The following is a 16473-nucleotide window of genomic DNA, read 5'->3' as shown; positions in this document are numbered from 1 at the left end:
GATTCAAAACATCTGAGTTCCTTGTTGAATTTAAAATCTTTATTGGTGAACTTTCGTTGTAAATCTGAAGTATCCAAGTTTGTTAACATTCTTTCCAGTGCCAACCTCCACAATTTTGTTGAGGATTGTTGGTTATGAGGAATTGGGAAATCAAAATGGCTTTAGGATTGTTGGTTATGAGGACTTGGGAAATCAAAATGACTTTAGGATTGTTGCTTATGAGGACTTGGGAAATCAAAACGACTATCGCTATAGCTCCATGACTTTGACACTTAAGTTCATTGTTTACATACAGTACTGCAGTACATTGTACGTTGTACATGTATATTAATCCAGCAACTGTGGACACACCCTCCACAGTACAAATTTGCTACGTAGGTGTTTTGGGTTGTTGGTGGTGTTTTTGTGACTGTATTTGTTGCCACATAATCCTACATTCTACTAGGAAATAAGAGACTGTTGTTAACTCAGTGAACATCCTGACAGGATTGCAGACGTATCTTGGACATCTTTTTGAACAGTACTAAGTGCTTAGGTGAGTACAGAGCACAAACTGATTCAACTTTGCTAAAATACTCTGGCAGCTTATTTAAAACAGGCCTAAGCTTGTATACAAGTATCACTTAATTTGTGCAGTATATAATTTGTTTGTAATTTGCAGCCTAGATGAAAATGATTTTATCTTTGGTTTACATTTAAAAGTGTTGTACAATTAACACGACTGCATGGTTTATGAAATCATTCAGGGTAGAAATCTGTTTCCTAGCTCCATGATTGACTCAGATTAGAATGAATTTACCGTTCAATGCAATGGAAGTAATGGCTGGTTATTAAGGGTCATTCTTCTCAATTGGTTGCAACATTTTCTAAGACTTGAATTCAGTGTTATGAACAAAAAGAGACGATATCCCAATAATTAAATAATCAACAGTAATTTCCCATGCAAAGGACTTGTCTCATTTATCGTTCATGTTTTTACCTGAAAGGGAAGGTATTGTTTGATTATCAATCTTAAAGGTAGTGGTGATCAAAACTTGTTTGACATCTTTGGCATTAATAGGCCCTACTTCAGACATTTTTTATCTTTGTTGATTGAAAGGACTTGGGATGCGACTCAACCAATACGCCTCTCTTAATACTTAATGCATGACGTCATAATTCTTACCCAAAATGAGGCTGTGGGCGCACTTCCCCAATCACTTGCAGCGGCTGCGCCCATCGCCTCGTTTTGAGTTAGCATTGTAACGTACCTCATGCATAAATATTAAGAGAGGCGTATAGACTTTGAAAACCAATATATTGCCTGTTGCCATAGTAACATGCCAATTAGTGTTTATTCTTTGCATATCTGGGGTCTTAAAGGTTCTGTGTACTTTTTGTAGGTCCAACGGCACAATGTCCACAGATCTACATTAAACTTACACGGTTTGAACATAAATGATGGTAGAAAGCGCCCTTGCATGCTAGCTTCTCGAACACTTTCGATCTTGGCTGTGCTCCGTGGTCATAATGGGTTGATGTGGCTGGCAGCCAAAGGCGCCCTTGCATGCCAGCTTCTCGAACACGTTGTAGCCGCATCCTTCGCTATTCAGCTCTAACATGTAGCTGCGAGTAAGGATGATTAGCACCCCAAATTATTATCTAGCCCTGTGTTGTCAGTCTCTCTATGTTGGCTAGATAGCTCAGTTGGTTTACTAAGCACTGCCATGTTAATCTGGAGGTCAATGGTTCGAGTCCCACTCTAGTGATAATGTTTGTTCAAACCCAAATCAATTAAAATTTATCCGGTCAGTTTCCCTTGTGGTTTATAATATTTGATTAATGAGTTTGTTATTTTTTTTTTTATTCAGATCAAAATGGCGTTTTCTAAACCAGCACAAGTTTCAGCTCTAGAGAAAATCAGAAAGGATTATCTGGAGTGCAGTATTTGTCAAGAGGAGTACACGGAACCCAAACTACTAGACTGTCTTCACAGCTTCTGTAAACACTGTTTACTTGAATATCACACTACCAACTACAAAGATGCAAAGATGCTTATTTGTCCTTTGTGTCGAAAGGAGACACAACTTCCTGAGACGGGTGTTGAAGATTTCAAGAGTAACTTCATTTTAACTGGTCTTGCAAGTCAACTTGAGCAGGTCAGTTCACTTGAACACAGCAAGTTGGTCTGTAATTTATGTGAGGAAAAAAACAAGGCAATACATTTCTGTTATGACTGCCCCATGTTTATTTGTGCAAACTGCTACAAAATGCACAAGAAATTTCCCTTGTTGTTAAGCCATACAGTAGCTACTTTGAAAGATGTTAGAGATGGGAAAACTGCAATGAAAAAGACAAAACCAAAACGCCATCCAGAATGCCAAACTCATGAAGGTGAAGTGATGAGGTTCTACTGTACAACATGTGACGTGATGATTTGTAGAGATTGTACTGTCATAGATCACTGTAAACCACAACATGAGTATATTGACTGCCACCAAGCCTCATCCACATACAAACAGTCATTGGCTCAACTCTTTACTCCCCTTGAAGAAACCATGAAGAACCTTGAACAATCTCAAGCAACTGCCTCAACAATGAAAGACAACCTAAACATTGCAGTTAAGAGAACCATGGCAGAGGTGAAGAACAGAGCTGATGAGATCAGGGCTGAGGTAACAGCTCAAGAGAGTCGCATCATGGATGAAATACAAACCATCCTTAAAGATCGGAACAAGAAATTGGAGGAGTTTGAGCAAGCAGTGAGTGTAAACTTGCAGCAAATACAGCAATCCCTGCAGAGCGCCAAAGACATCAGCAAGAATTCATTAGCTCCTGACTTCCTTGCAAGCTATTCAACAATCAGTAAGGACTTGAAGGGACTCATAGATCAAAATCAACCCAAGATAGATTCGACCCTTGACAATCTGAGATTCACTCCAGGAGTTTGTGACATCTCCCTGGGTAATCTGATTATGAAGGAGCCAAAGTGGGAGCTTTGTTTGAATTATAATGCTGGATTCAATGAGGCTATGGATATTGATGCCTCTGTACCTGGGGATGAGATGGCAGTGGCTGATGGTGGGAGTAACGGAGTGGTAATCTATGACACTAAGGGACAACAGAAGAAATCTATCCCATTATCAAGCTGTAAGTTCCCTACAATTCTTTTAGTCAGGGGTATATTGTTGTAAATCTCAGATATAACTGTGAAAAAAAGTACTCTTGTTTGGTTTCAAGGTGACAGTCAAAGAGTATTCAATGAAAATAAGGATTTAATCCACTCCATTACTACAATCAAATCTGAGAACTATTTATCAAACATTGTTTGCTTTTCTCAACTCAAGTCAATCATTAAAATGTTCAAACATCACAGCATTGGTTGTGATCAATACAAGGTTTCCATGGTAGTCAAACTGTATGTGTCATGAAATTGAATGGTTCTTGCTATTTCACTGTACCTTGTAGACTAGGACTACATTCATCCGCTGCATGATCACTAAATCCACTCTGCTGCAGTCATTCTCAATAATTGACATTCCACTATTCAACACCAACAAAAGCAGCTTAATACCAAATTAATATTAAATAAATAAATTAATAAATTAATAAATAAATGAATTATTTGGTGAAAAACAGAAAAGAAGAGTTAAATAGAATTAATTCAATCCTATTTGTTCTTGATTAGTAGTAACCTTGCTAATATGAACAAATTGTTTATTGTTCTACTGTATGTCATTGTTACATGTCATTGTTACATGTCATTGTTACATGTATGATTGTGAATTGGAAGCAACATACAAAGAGCTTTTACAGCACAGGAAATATTCAATTAAAAAATGATCTCTTTTTTATTTTTACAAAAATCTAATTATTGTAAGTTTTTTGCAAATGATTATTCATTCGTTATATTGGGTTCTATCCAATTGTTTATCTGTTTTCCAGACCCTCAGGCTGTTGCTGCATTTCAGAATCAGTTAGTGATTGTAGATGGGACCAACTCTGTCAAGATGTACAATAGGAATGGCACCAAGATGTTTGAATTCCACACAGTGCCTCATAGTGAAGTGGGCAAGACATCAGTAGACCTTGAGTGTGTAGCAGTCATAAAGGATACAATCATGGTCGGGGATGTGAAGAGGTCAGTTATAACTAAACACAGATCCAGTGATGGTTCACTCATTGACACTGTTTCAGTTCAGACTGAACCTTGGTTCTTGGCCATTGACAGCAAGGACAGAGTGGTAGTCAGTGGTTGGGGGAAACAAGTGGACTTTGTTGGAGTCAACGGTGCTACAATTATCTGCATCAATCCAATGATCGATAGTCAACAAGTTAGATACTGCAATGGTGTATGCTGTGACAGCTCAGCTATCTACATTGCAGTGGGCAATGGGGTTGGCACTGGTCATATTCATCGGTATGACACTCAGGGTAGATTTCTCAGCTGTATTGCTCAGGGTCTGTATGACCCACAGGGAATCTCATTGACATCAGATGGTCAGCAGCTTGCAGTGGCAGACTGGAAATCAGTGAAGATTTATCACAGGTGTAATATTATCTAATATTGATGATAGTCGTCAAATACTGTCTCATGGATTGAACTGACCACCAAAACATGTCAGTCAATGGTCAAATTAAATCACAAAGTTATGCATTTTCTTTTATTCAAAATGTTCAAATAATCACTTAATTTTAGTTCTCAATATGATGACATTGAGTTGATTAGTAGCATGCAAAGTGGTTAATTATTACATTATGGGGTTGTTCATTAAGTAGTGCAACCTTTTCATTTTGATAAGAGAAGCAATCTATGAAGTTTAACATTGCATGCAAAGGGTTGATTATTACATTATTGGGTTGTTCATTAAGTAGTGCAACCTTTTCCTTTTGATAAGGGAAGCAATCTACGAAGTTTAACATTGCATGCAATGAGTTGCTTTGAAAGTCATTACTCATCAAAATGTAATAAAACTAACTATTGTATATTTTGCCATAATTTGCTTTCTAAGTTAGATTCCCATTTATTATAAGAAACGTTGTATCAATGTATGAAAATGCCTTAACATTCAAAAGAATGTGAAATGTATATTTTATTGTTATCATCACATTTCAAGACACTGGACACCTTTGATAATTGTCAAATACCAGTCTTCTCACTTGGTGTATCTCAACAAAAAACCTGTGAAAATTTGAGCTTGGTTGGTCGTCAAAGTTGGGAGAGAATAATTGAAGTAAAAACACCTTTGTCACACAAGTTGTGTGCTTTCAGATGCTTCAATTGGAGACCTCAATTGACGTTTCAAATTCAATTGAAATATTTTAGTGAGAAAATACTTCTTTCTCAAAAACTACGTTCTTTCAGAGGGAGCCGTTTCTGACAATGTTTTGTACTATCAACAGCTCTCCAATGCTCATTACCAAGTAAGTTTTTGAGCCAACAGATATTTCGAGTAATTACCAACAGTGTCCAGTGCCTTTAAAGGAACATGACAGAATTGGTAAGAAAAAAAAAACCTGTCTCAGATTACAGATTCACGATCTAATGATGATGATGGCAGAAAACATCTCTTGAAACATTTCTGTCTGAAATGTCATATTTGATGAGAAATAAATAAAATTTATCTCGCGTTTGGAGCTTATCACTCAGTGAGCTTTTAATTCATTTTTGTTTCGCATCATTGTCATGCAAAATATGTTATAATTTGTTCACTATTTCTCACGACCAAAATGGCTGATTGATCTCAAACTTCTACAGGTTTGTCTGTTGATTTATATGGTGGATTACATAAAGTGCTTAAACTGCCAGCAACTGTTTGTTAGCAAAAACCAATTCTGTAATGTTCCTTTCAATCTTGGCCTGAACGTTTCTTTTTGTATTCTTGGAGGGATTCAGCAGCCGATTTCATGAAACGCTAGGATTGATCCTTATTCGAGTTAGGATGAGTTGTCCTAACTTAGGATGGGTTCAATGCGTTCTTATGTCTTTAGATACGGAACATAACTCGTTCTGAGGGGTTAGATTGATCCTTATTCGAGTTAGGACGAGTTGTCCTAACTTAGGATGGGTTCAATGCGTTCTTATGTCTTTAGATACGGAACATAACTCGTTCTGAGGGGTTAGATTAATCCTAATTCGAGTTAGGACGAGTTGTCCTAACTTAGGATGGGTTCAATGCGTTCTTATGTCTTTAGATACGGAACATAACTCATTCTGAGGGGTAAGATTAATCCTAATTCGAGTTAGGACGAGTTGTCCTAACTAAGGATGGGTTTAATGCGTTCTTATGTCTTTATATACGGAACATAACTCGTTCTGAGGGGTTAGATTAATCCTAATTCGAGTTAGGACGAGTTGTCCTAACTTAGGATGGGTTCAATGCGTTCTTATGTCTTTAGATACGGAACATAACTCATTCTGAGGGGTTAGATTAATCCTAATTCGAGTTAGGATGAGTTGTCCTAACTTAGGATGGGTTCAATGCGTTCTTATGTCTTTAGATAGGGAACATAGCTCGTTCTGAGGGGTTAGATTAATCCTAATTCGAGTTAGGACGAGTTGTCCTAACTTAGGATGGGTTCAATGCGTTCTTATGTCTTTGGATACAGAACATAACTCGTTCTGAGGGGTTAGATTAATCCTAATTCGAGTTAGGACGAGTTGTCCTAACTTAGGATGGGTTCAATGCATTCTCATGTCTGTAGATACGGAACATAACTCATTCTGAGGGGTTAGATTAATCCTAATTCAAGTTAGGATGAGTTGTCCTAACTTAGGATGGGTTCAATGCGTTCTTATGTCTTTAGATACAGAACATAACTCGTTCTGAGGGGTTACATTAATCCTAATTCGAGTTAGGATGAGTTGTCCTAACTTAGGATGGGTTCAATGCGTTCTTATGTCTTTAGATACGGAACATAACTCGTTCTGAGGGGTTAGATTAATCCTAATTCGAGTTAGGACGAGTTGTCCTAACTTAGGATGGGTTCAATGCGTTCTTATGTCTTTGGATACGGAACATAACTCGTTCTGAGGGGTTAGATTAATCCTAATTCGAGTTAGGACGAGTTGTCCTAACTTAGGATGGGTTCAATGCGTTCTTATGTCTTTGGATACAGAACATAACTCGTTCTGAGGGGTAAGATTAATCCTAATTCGAGTTAGGATGAGTTGTCCCAACTTAGGATGGGTTCAATGCATTCTCATGTCTGTAGATACGGAACATAACTCATTCTGAGGGGTTAGATTAATCCTAATTCGAGTTAGGATGAGTTGTCCTAACTTAGGATGGGTTCAATGCGTTCTTATGTCTTTAGATACAGAACATAACTCGTTCTGAGGGGTTACATTAATCCTAATTCGAGTTAGGATGAGTTGTCCTAACTTAGGATGGGTTCAATGCGTTCTTATGTCTTTAGATACGGAACATAACTCGTTCTGAGGGGTTAGATTAATCCTAATTCGAGTTAGGACGAGTTGTCCTAACTTAGGATGGGTTCAATGCGTTCTTATGTCTTTGGATACGGAACATAACTCGTTCTGAGGGGTTAGATTAATCCTAATTCGAGTTAGGACGAGTTGTCCTAACTTAGGATGGGTTCAATGCGTTCTTATGTCTTTAGATACGGAACATAACTCATTCTGAGGGGTTAGATTAATCCTAAGTTAGGACGAGTTTGGTGAAATCGATGGCAGGAGATTCTTGCAACAGAAATCATTTTGTCCATTTAAAATCATTGATTGTTCTGTAAAGTAAATCATTTTTAATAATTTGGGTTTTTACCCAAACTCACTTTGTCTATTTCCATCCATTTTTTGCACAGACTGACTAGCTGTAAAGTAGTTGAATTGTAGATTTTGGAGTTGGTTTGATCTGTATATAACCAAGATTGATATTGCAGTTGATTATTGCTCATGTAGACTTTTTTAGATGAATGCTATATCTGTCTCTTATTGTACTCCCAACTTTAGACATTGTCAATAAATCTAGATTGATATTGCAGTTGATTATTGCTCATGTAGACTTGTTTGGATGAATGCTATATCTGTCTCTTATTGTACTCTCAACTTTAGACATTGTCAATAAATCAAGATTGATATTGCAGTTGATTATTGCTCATGTAGACTTGTTTAGATGAATGCTATATCTGTCTCTTATTGTACTTCCAACTTTAGACATTGTCAATAAATCTAGATTGATATTGCAGTTGATTATTGCTCAGGTAGACTTGTTTAGATGAATGCTATATCTGTCTCTTATTATACTCCCAACTTTAGACATTGTCAATAAATCTAGATTGATATTGCAGTTGATTATTGCTCATGTAGACTTGTTTAGATGAATGCTATATCTGTCTCTTATTGTACTCCCAACTTTAGACATTGTCAATAAATCTAGATTGATATTGCAGTTGAATATTGCTCATGTAGACTTAGTTAGATGAATGCTATATCTGTCTCTTATTATACTCCCAACTTTAGACATTTTCAATAAATCTAGATTGATATTGCACTTGATTATTGCTCATGTAGACTTGTTTGGATGAATGCTATATCTGTCTCTTATTGTACTCCCAACTTTAGACATTGTCAATAAATCTAGATTGATATTGCAGTTGATTATTGCTCATGTAGACTTGTTTGGATGAATGCTATATCTGTCTCTTATTGTACTCCCAACTTTAGACATTGTCAATAAATCTAGATTGATATTGCAGTTGATTATTGCTCAGGTAGACTTGTTTAGATGAATGCTATATCTGTCTCTTATTATACTCCCAACTTTAGACATTGTCAATAAATCTAGATTGATATTGCAGTTGATTATTGCTCATGTAGACTTGTTTAGATGAATGCTATATCTGTCTCTTATTATACTCCCAACTTAAGACATTGTCAATACATCTGGAGATGATTCCTACTCTATTATTATTTCTTGTGAAGTGAAGACTTATTCCACTATCTCTCTTCCTTATTCAATTTCCTTGTCTTGTAAAATTGCTCTGAGCTTAGAGGTATTTTCCAATGTACGAACGTACAAACCTGGCCAGCATGCATTGTGTAGAAATCTTTCGGCATTTTATGAAAACTGGAATGACTGGCACCCCTGAACAAAGAAACTGATAAAATAGAAAGACCGCCAACAGAGGGCTAGATAGCTCAGTTGGAAAAGCACCGCCACATTAATCTGGAAATCGTTGGTTTAAGTCCCACTCTATTCAATTTTTCTTTTTTCAACCCCAATTAATTTTTTTAAGTTCACAATTGCAAATATTGATCATAGACTTGCTACATTGATGGATCTTGACAATAATCTTAAGATGATAATTCTGAATCAATAATTGTAAACACCTTCATGACGATTCCTTGTGCGTTATCTTGCAGCTCAATCTGGTTTATGGAACCAACAAGACCCATCTTGGAAAGGACTCTGTGGATGACTTTGATTGTTGTTGCTTGACCCTACAGCCCTGCACCGACCCAGTCATAAGGTATGTATAGACCCTATTCACACAACGCGCAGCGCACATACAGTGCGCCATTTTGGGTGTCAAAAACGTGCACAAAAGGATGGTACACGTGTTTAGGCACATCCAAACAATGCGCGTCTACCATGTCTGCCTTTTGGGAGTCCATATTGAGAGTTGTGCATATGACACATTTATCTATCCCCCTGACTAAACTTGCTTAGCAGATCTGTCTCTTAACCAAAGCTTGCTTAGCAGATGAGTTTATCTGTCTCTCAACCAAAGCTTGCTTAGCAGATGAGTTTACTTGTCCCCCTGCCCAACCTTGCTTAGCAGATCTGTCTCTCAACCAAAGCTTGCTAAGCAGATGAGTTAACTTGTCCCCTGACCAAACTTGCTTAGCAGATCTGTCTCTCAACCAAAGCTTGCTTAGCAGATGAGTTTATTTGTCCCCCTGACCAAAGCTTGCTTAGCAGATCTGTCTCTTAACCAAAGCTTGCTCAGCAGATGAATTAACTTGTCCCCATGACCAAACTTGCTTAGCAGATCTGTCTCTCAACCAAAGCTTGCTGAGCAGATGAGTTTACTTGTCCCCTTGACCAAAATTGCTTAGCAGATCTGTCTCTCAACCAAAGCTTGCTGAGCAGATGAGTTAACTTGTCCCCCTCACCAAACTTGCTTAGCAGATCTGTCATCTGTTTCTCACCTAAAGCTTGCTTTGCAGATGAGTTTATCTGTCTCTCAACTAAAGCTTGCTTAGCAGATGAGTTTATCTGTCTCTCAACCAAAGCTTGCTGAGCAGATGAGTTTATCTGTCTCTCTTAAACAAAGCTTGCTTAGCAGATGAGTTTACCTGTCTCTCAACCAAAGCTTGCTTAGCAGATGAGTTTATCTGTCTCTCAATCAAAGCTTGCTAAGCAGATGAGTTTATCTGTCTCTCAACCAAAGCTTGCTTAGCAGATGAGTTTATCTGTCTCTCAACCAAAGCTTGCTGAGCAGATGAGTTTATCTGTCTCTCAACCAAAGCTTGCTTAGCAGATGAGTTTACCTGTCTCTCAACCAAAGCTTGCTTAGCAGATGAGTTTATCTGTCTCTCAATCAAAGCTTGCTAAGCAGATGAGTTTATCTGTCTCTCATCCAAAGCTTGCTAAGCAGATGAGTTTATCTGTCTCTCAACCAAAGCTTGCTTAGCAGATGAGTTTATCTGTCTCTCAACCAAAGCTTGCTTAGCAGATGAGTTTACTTGTCCCCCTGCCCAACCTTGCTTAGCAGATCTGTCTCTCAACCAAAGCTTGCTGAGCAGATGAGTTAACTTGCCCCTGACCAAACTTGCTTAGCAGATCTGTCTCTCAACCAAAGCTTGCTTAGCAGATGAGTTTATTTGTCCCCCTGACCAAAGCTTGCTTAGCAGATCTGTCTCTTAACCAAAGCTTGCTCAGCAGATGAATTAACTTGTCCCCATGACCAAACTTGCTTAGCAGATCTGTCTCTCAACCAAAGCTTGCTGAGCAGATGAGTTTACTTGTCCCCTTGACCAAACTTGCTTAGCAGATCTGTCTCTCAACCAAAGCTTGCTGAGCAGATGAGTTAACTTGTCCCCCTCACCAAACTTGCTTAGCAGATCTGTCATCTGTTTCTCACCTAAAGCTTGCTTTGCAGATGAGTTTACCTGTCTCTCAACTAAAGCTTGCTTAGCAGATGAGTTTATCTGTCTCTCAACCAAAGCTTGCTGAGCAGATGAGTTTATCTGTCTCTCTTAAACAAAGCTTGCTTAGCAGATGAGTTTACCTGTCTCTCAACCAAAGCTTGCTTAGCAGATGAGTTTATCTGTCTCTCAATCAAAGCTTGCTAAGCAGATGAGTTTATCTGTCTCTCAACCAAAGCTTGCTTAGCAGATGAGTTTATCTGTCTCTCAACCAAAGCTTGCTGAGCAGATGAGTTTATCTGTCTCTCAACCAAAGCTTGCTTAGCAGATGAGTTTACCTGTCTCTCAACCAAAGCTTGCTTAGCAGATGAGTTTATCTGTCTCTCAATCAAAGCTTGCTAAGCAGATGAGTTTATCTGTCTCTCATCCAAAGCTTGCTAAGCAGATGAGTTTATCTGTCTCTCAACCAAAGCTTGCTTAGCAGATGAGTTTATCTGTCTCTCAATCAAAGCTTGCTTAGCAGATGAGTTTATCTGTCTCTCAACCAAAGCTTGCTAAGCAGATGAGTTTATCTGTCTCTCAACCAAAGCTTGCTAAGCAGATGAGTATATCTGTCTCTCAACCAAAGCTTGCTTAGCAGATGAGTTTATCTGTCTCTCAACCAAAGCTTGCTAAGCAGATGAGTTTATCTGTCTCTCATCAAAATCTTGCTTAGCAGATGAGGTTATTTGTATCTCACCCAAAACTTGCTTAGCAGATTGAGTTTACCTGTCCCCCCTATCCAAGTGGGACCTTTTTCAACCTATTAACATTACTAGCTACCAATGCAAGAAAATGCAGTCCCCATCTGCCAATTCGTTTTGACAGTTATGACTGGTCTTTGAAAATGTACCAATAGTGTCCAGTGTCTTAAGAAAGTTGAGATACACCAAGTGAGACTGGTCTCTGACAATGTACCAATAGTGTCCCGTGTCTTTAAGATGATTGCAACCGTAGTCTGTGACAATGTACTAATAGTGCCCAGTGTCTTTAAGAATGTTGAGACACACCAAGTGAGAAGACTGGTCTCTGACAATGTACTAATAGTGCCCAGTTTCTTTAAGAATGTTGAGATACACTAAGTGAGAAGACTGGTCTCTGACAATGTACTAATAGTGTCCAGTGTCTTTAAGATGATTGCAACTTGTATAGATCAGAGGATTAATGGTATACAACTGGATGACGATTGGATAAGGCCATTAACATTGTCAATATCATCACAATCATTCTCACTGCTGTTTATTCCTTTTGCCATATTATGTTCTTGCATACCAAGTTGGGGAATGGCCTCCTTGCGCTGTTTTTCTATGCGGCTTGCGAACCCAGGGTTGGCTGGGTCCAGAACCCTTAAATTGCTGACTCAATGCTGGGGTACGCAAAGTGATTTGGTCAGACCATGATTTGATGTGTGGGTCCTTTGCAAACAAATTATTATTTTTCTAAATAGTAGAACAATATCCATTTATGGAACCAAACAAGTGAAATAATAAAAATAAGCGTGTATCTATAATGGACAAGATAATTGTTTTGAGTTATGTCTCTAATCCTCTGAGATACACAACTTCTATTGACAGCACAAGTTGGATTGTAACACTATTATTAAGGACTTAAAGACGCTGGACACATTTGGTAATTGTCAAAGACCAGTATTGTCACTTGGTGTATCTTAACATATGGAATTGTGGGTTTGAATCCTGGTCATGACGCTTGTGTCCTTTAAGGGGTATAAATGGGCACCTGCGAGGTTAGCGGTTAATATTGTGTTTGAAAAAGCTTTAAGAGTGCACGGAACAGGGCAGTTGTAAAGCTCATTGACACATTATTCTGAAATGCTTGATATGATAAATAGTTATTATTACTGTTTTCATCCTCTTCCTGATAGTCTTTCTTAATTATCAAAAACAAATAACATTCTGTGTTAGACAAGGTTCTCAACAATGTCTTATTGAACAACAAACCACATGGGAAAATAACTGGGTAATGTTTAGATGATTTGGGGGTTGAACAAAAACAACATTATGGAAGTTGGATTTGAAGCAATGTCTCTGGATTAACAGATGACTGGCAGATCACTGGAGCCAAGCTCTGGTGTTGTGAGCAGCAGAGTGTTGGTTTGATACTCCTGTAAGACTCTTGTGCCATTAAAAAAGACACTTAACAATAATTGCTTTGTAAAAACGTTTGAAAGTAGCGCATTCTGCTCATACATGAGCCTGGCACATTGTGGGTGATACCAATCGAAGTAGATCTTTGTTTGTTTTTTTTATTGGAGGAAAAAACTATAAGAATAAAGGAACTGTACATTGTTGGAATATGGTAGTGCACTTATCAAAAAGAGAAGGGGTTGGCCCCGGTGTTCCTGGTTTGATAGGCTGCATATTGCGCCACAGCACCTTGTAAACCATTATGGTGCTTTACATGTTAAAGGAATAGGTATCATAATTAAAACGCTGCTCTCATTATAAGAAGCCACTGTTTATTCAAACACTTGGTAAGTAGGTTTTAAGTTGAGAATTGCACAAACATAAACATATTAATACTCCTCTCATCAAAGGAAATGATCATGAAGTTTTTAAAAAAAGTTGTGTATTTTTCAGAAAATATTGAGAAAATATAAATGGCTGTTGCAAAGTGCCTACAACTCAAGACTCTGCTATGGTTTAAACGTCAGGTCATTTTAATGTCTTTTTCACCAAAGATAATTAAAAAAATAGTTAAAACTATTTGTTGTTTATCTTTGGTGCAAAAGACATTGCTTGAAATGGAAAGCACCTTTTGGAATCCACTTTCTGATTCTATCATGCAGCCTGCAAACCAAAAGTACAAACAAATAATGAATTATTTGTGTTTGTTTCATTTTCAGCCTTCTGTCTACTGGTCTGGAAGTAACTGATGAGCTGAAGGGATAGATCAACCTGATAACTGGCGTTTCAATTCTCACCAAGGAAGCAATATTCAAGATATTAGTCAATTCAGACAGCTCTGTCCCTCATTCAACTCACTGCAACACAACAGAGCCTGGGACACAAACAAATAGTCTGGTCCAATTTTGGTACGAACAAATTCACTGTTGGGTTATCACTATTGTACATAGGGCTAATGACAAAAAATATAGCGTACATTTAAGGTTCATAGTCAAATCTGGTTTCAAAACTTGGAAAATAATATTGTTTATATTTAAAACACGTAATGTTTTTCTTTGGCTTTGAATTGGTTTTGTGAAACCCATATACACCAATGTGTGTTATACACCTGAGTTCTGTAAAAAAAGAAAATTACAGGCATATTACTTGGTTGGGATTTGAACCCTTGACCTTTGCAATTTGTTGTCCGTACCACGAACTGACTTAACATGTCACTGTTTTAAAAAACCTGTTCGGAGAAAATCTTGATTGAAGTTGCACTACTTTCCAAACTGCTGTTTCGGAGTCTGCTTAATACTAACTTTATTGTTATATTTTATGACGAAAACAAAGCTGAATTCTTTATTCATACAGAACTATCAATGTGTTTTCATCCCTAAAACTATTTTAATTTGTAGTTTAATTCCTCAACAGAGGAAAATGAACATTTCATTTTTGCCTGCAGCGCGCTGTGTACAAACCAGTGTGTAATAGAGTCCTATCGAGGTCGGTCACTTTGTGAAAATACTATGCTCCCCAGTTAGGTCACTTCGTGGTACAAACTTTTTTTATGCGCGCCCTAATCGCGCGCACTGTAGCGCATAGTTTAACCATTGGTAAAGCGACGTATCTTAGCGATGCGTCGTTCTTACAAGTTAGTGTAATTACCAAACTTTTACATATTAGGCACTGAAACTTGCTGATAATTAAAAAAAAAATTGCAAAATTGTGTGATTTGAGTCAGTTTGGTCAGTTCGTGGTACGACCGACGAATTCTAGAGCAGTGTCTTACCAACTAGACCACTGAGATTGCCTGGTAGCTAGAGACAGTTCGAATCCTATGTTTTAGCAGCAGGTATTGCAATGATTTCAAATTTGTATCGAGGGAAACAAAATATTATGGGGGTAAAACCAAAATGAATATTCTTGATCCCCGATACAAATTTAACATCTATTAATTTGCAGTGCCCCCTGCTAAAACATAGGATTGGAACTGCCTCTAGCTACCAACTAGAAGTTGGGGATTGAAAGCTACGAGCAGGTTTCTCAGAGAGGGATGTTATTTCCAAGTATGGGAAGTATTGTGTATCATGTGTAAATCATGCATTTTTGTTGTTCATTTTGGTTAATTTTTATTCTTTTTTTTTGACCTAGAAGTAGCCCAGCACATGCAAGCATCTCCACTCCCCAGCATGGAACCAAGGAGCAAAGTGAGGACTGGTATCAACTCTCTCAGGCTGTGATGCTAGCGCCAATTAACCAAGTAAGTCTGTATACTGCCCTCTTGTGTGTAAGTGTAGATTGCTACCGTGGAGAACGCAAACGCTCAGCCAAAATTCCCCGCTATCTTGTGAAACACACTTGACATGTAAGCGCAGAATTCCCTGCTTCCACTAGCGTTGATTATTTGCTTACGGTAAGCAAGGGTGTTTTTTTCTTTCATTAATATCTCACAACTACGTCGACTGATTGAGCTAAAATGTTCATAGGTTTGTCAGTTTTGTTATTTTATGCATATGTTGAGATACACCAACTGTGAAGACTAGTCTTTGACAATTACCAATAGTGTCCAGTGTCTTTAAGAATGGTTAGCAAATCTGTTTACAAAAATCAAGTTTGCTTCTAGGAACAATACATAGCAAATCTGCTTAGCTAAAACAAGTTTGCAATGCAACCAGCAGGACTGACTTGTATACTTAGCAGATCTGCTGAGCAAAAACTGGTTTGCATCTAGTAACAATGGTTGAATACATAGCAAATCTGTTTAGCAAAAGTTAATTTACATTGCAACCAGCAAGAATGACTTGTATACTTAGCGGATCTGCTACCAAAAACAAGTTTTGTATCTAGGAACAGTGTTTGAATACGTAGCAAATCTGTTTAGCAAAAGTTAGTTTGCTTTGCAACCAGCAGGAATGACTTGTATACTTAGCAAATCTATGGTTGAATACATAGTAAAAATGACTTGTATGCATATCTGCTCTGCAAAAGTTTGTTTGTAACCAGTAAGAAATGCTTGCATTGACTTAGCAAATCTGCGTGGCATAACAAGTTTGCATCTAGCTGCAACCAGCAACAAATAGTGTCATGGAATTTGGGTCAGTTTGTCATTTCAGCTCCACATTTTTCCTGTGTACTTTTGAGTGCTTAACAGTTTTACAGATTATTCCAATAGAGATACTGGTCAGTTTCTAATGATTTATTTTTACATTGTTTTCT

At 37.8% G+C, this 16473-nt stretch overlaps 2 protein-coding genes across 7 annotated transcripts in view; both read left to right on the top strand.

Annotated features, from left to right (window-relative positions):
• Nucleotides 1-16473, top strand: part of LOC139936467 (transcription intermediary factor 1-alpha-like) — a 120030-nt gene that overhangs the window by 18242 nt on the left and 85315 nt on the right. The window lies entirely within an intron of this gene.
• Nucleotides 402-16473, top strand: part of LOC139936475 (E3 ubiquitin-protein ligase TRIM33-like) — a 109678-nt gene continuing 93606 nt past the window's right edge. For 3 of the 6 annotated variants that reach the window (XM_071931290.1, XM_071931286.1, XM_071931288.1), the window contains exons 1-4: nt 402-535; nt 1851-3129; nt 3925-4120; nt 9365-9471. In XM_071931290.1, coding sequence (XP_071787391.1) covers nt 1857-3129; nt 3925-4120; nt 9365-9440 — 1545 coding nt within the window. In that variant the 5' untranslated portion in view covers nt 402-535; nt 1851-1856 and the 3' untranslated portion in view covers nt 9441-9471. Of the gene's footprint in view, nt 536-1850; nt 3130-3924; nt 4121-9364; nt 9472-13994; nt 14184-15219; nt 15324-15408; nt 15518-16473 lie in introns of those variants that run through there. The other 3 variants (XM_071931289.1, XM_071931287.1, XM_071931291.1) reach the window with 3 other exon arrangements.

The sequence above is a fragment of the Asterias amurensis genome, chromosome 4, assembly GCF_032118995.1.
Source record: "Asterias amurensis chromosome 4, ASM3211899v1".
NCBI lineage: Eukaryota > Metazoa > Echinodermata > Asteroidea > Forcipulatida > Asteriidae > Asterias > Asterias amurensis.
Note: the sequence above shows the minus strand (reverse complement) of the source record. Positions and strands in the feature narration are given on the sequence as shown.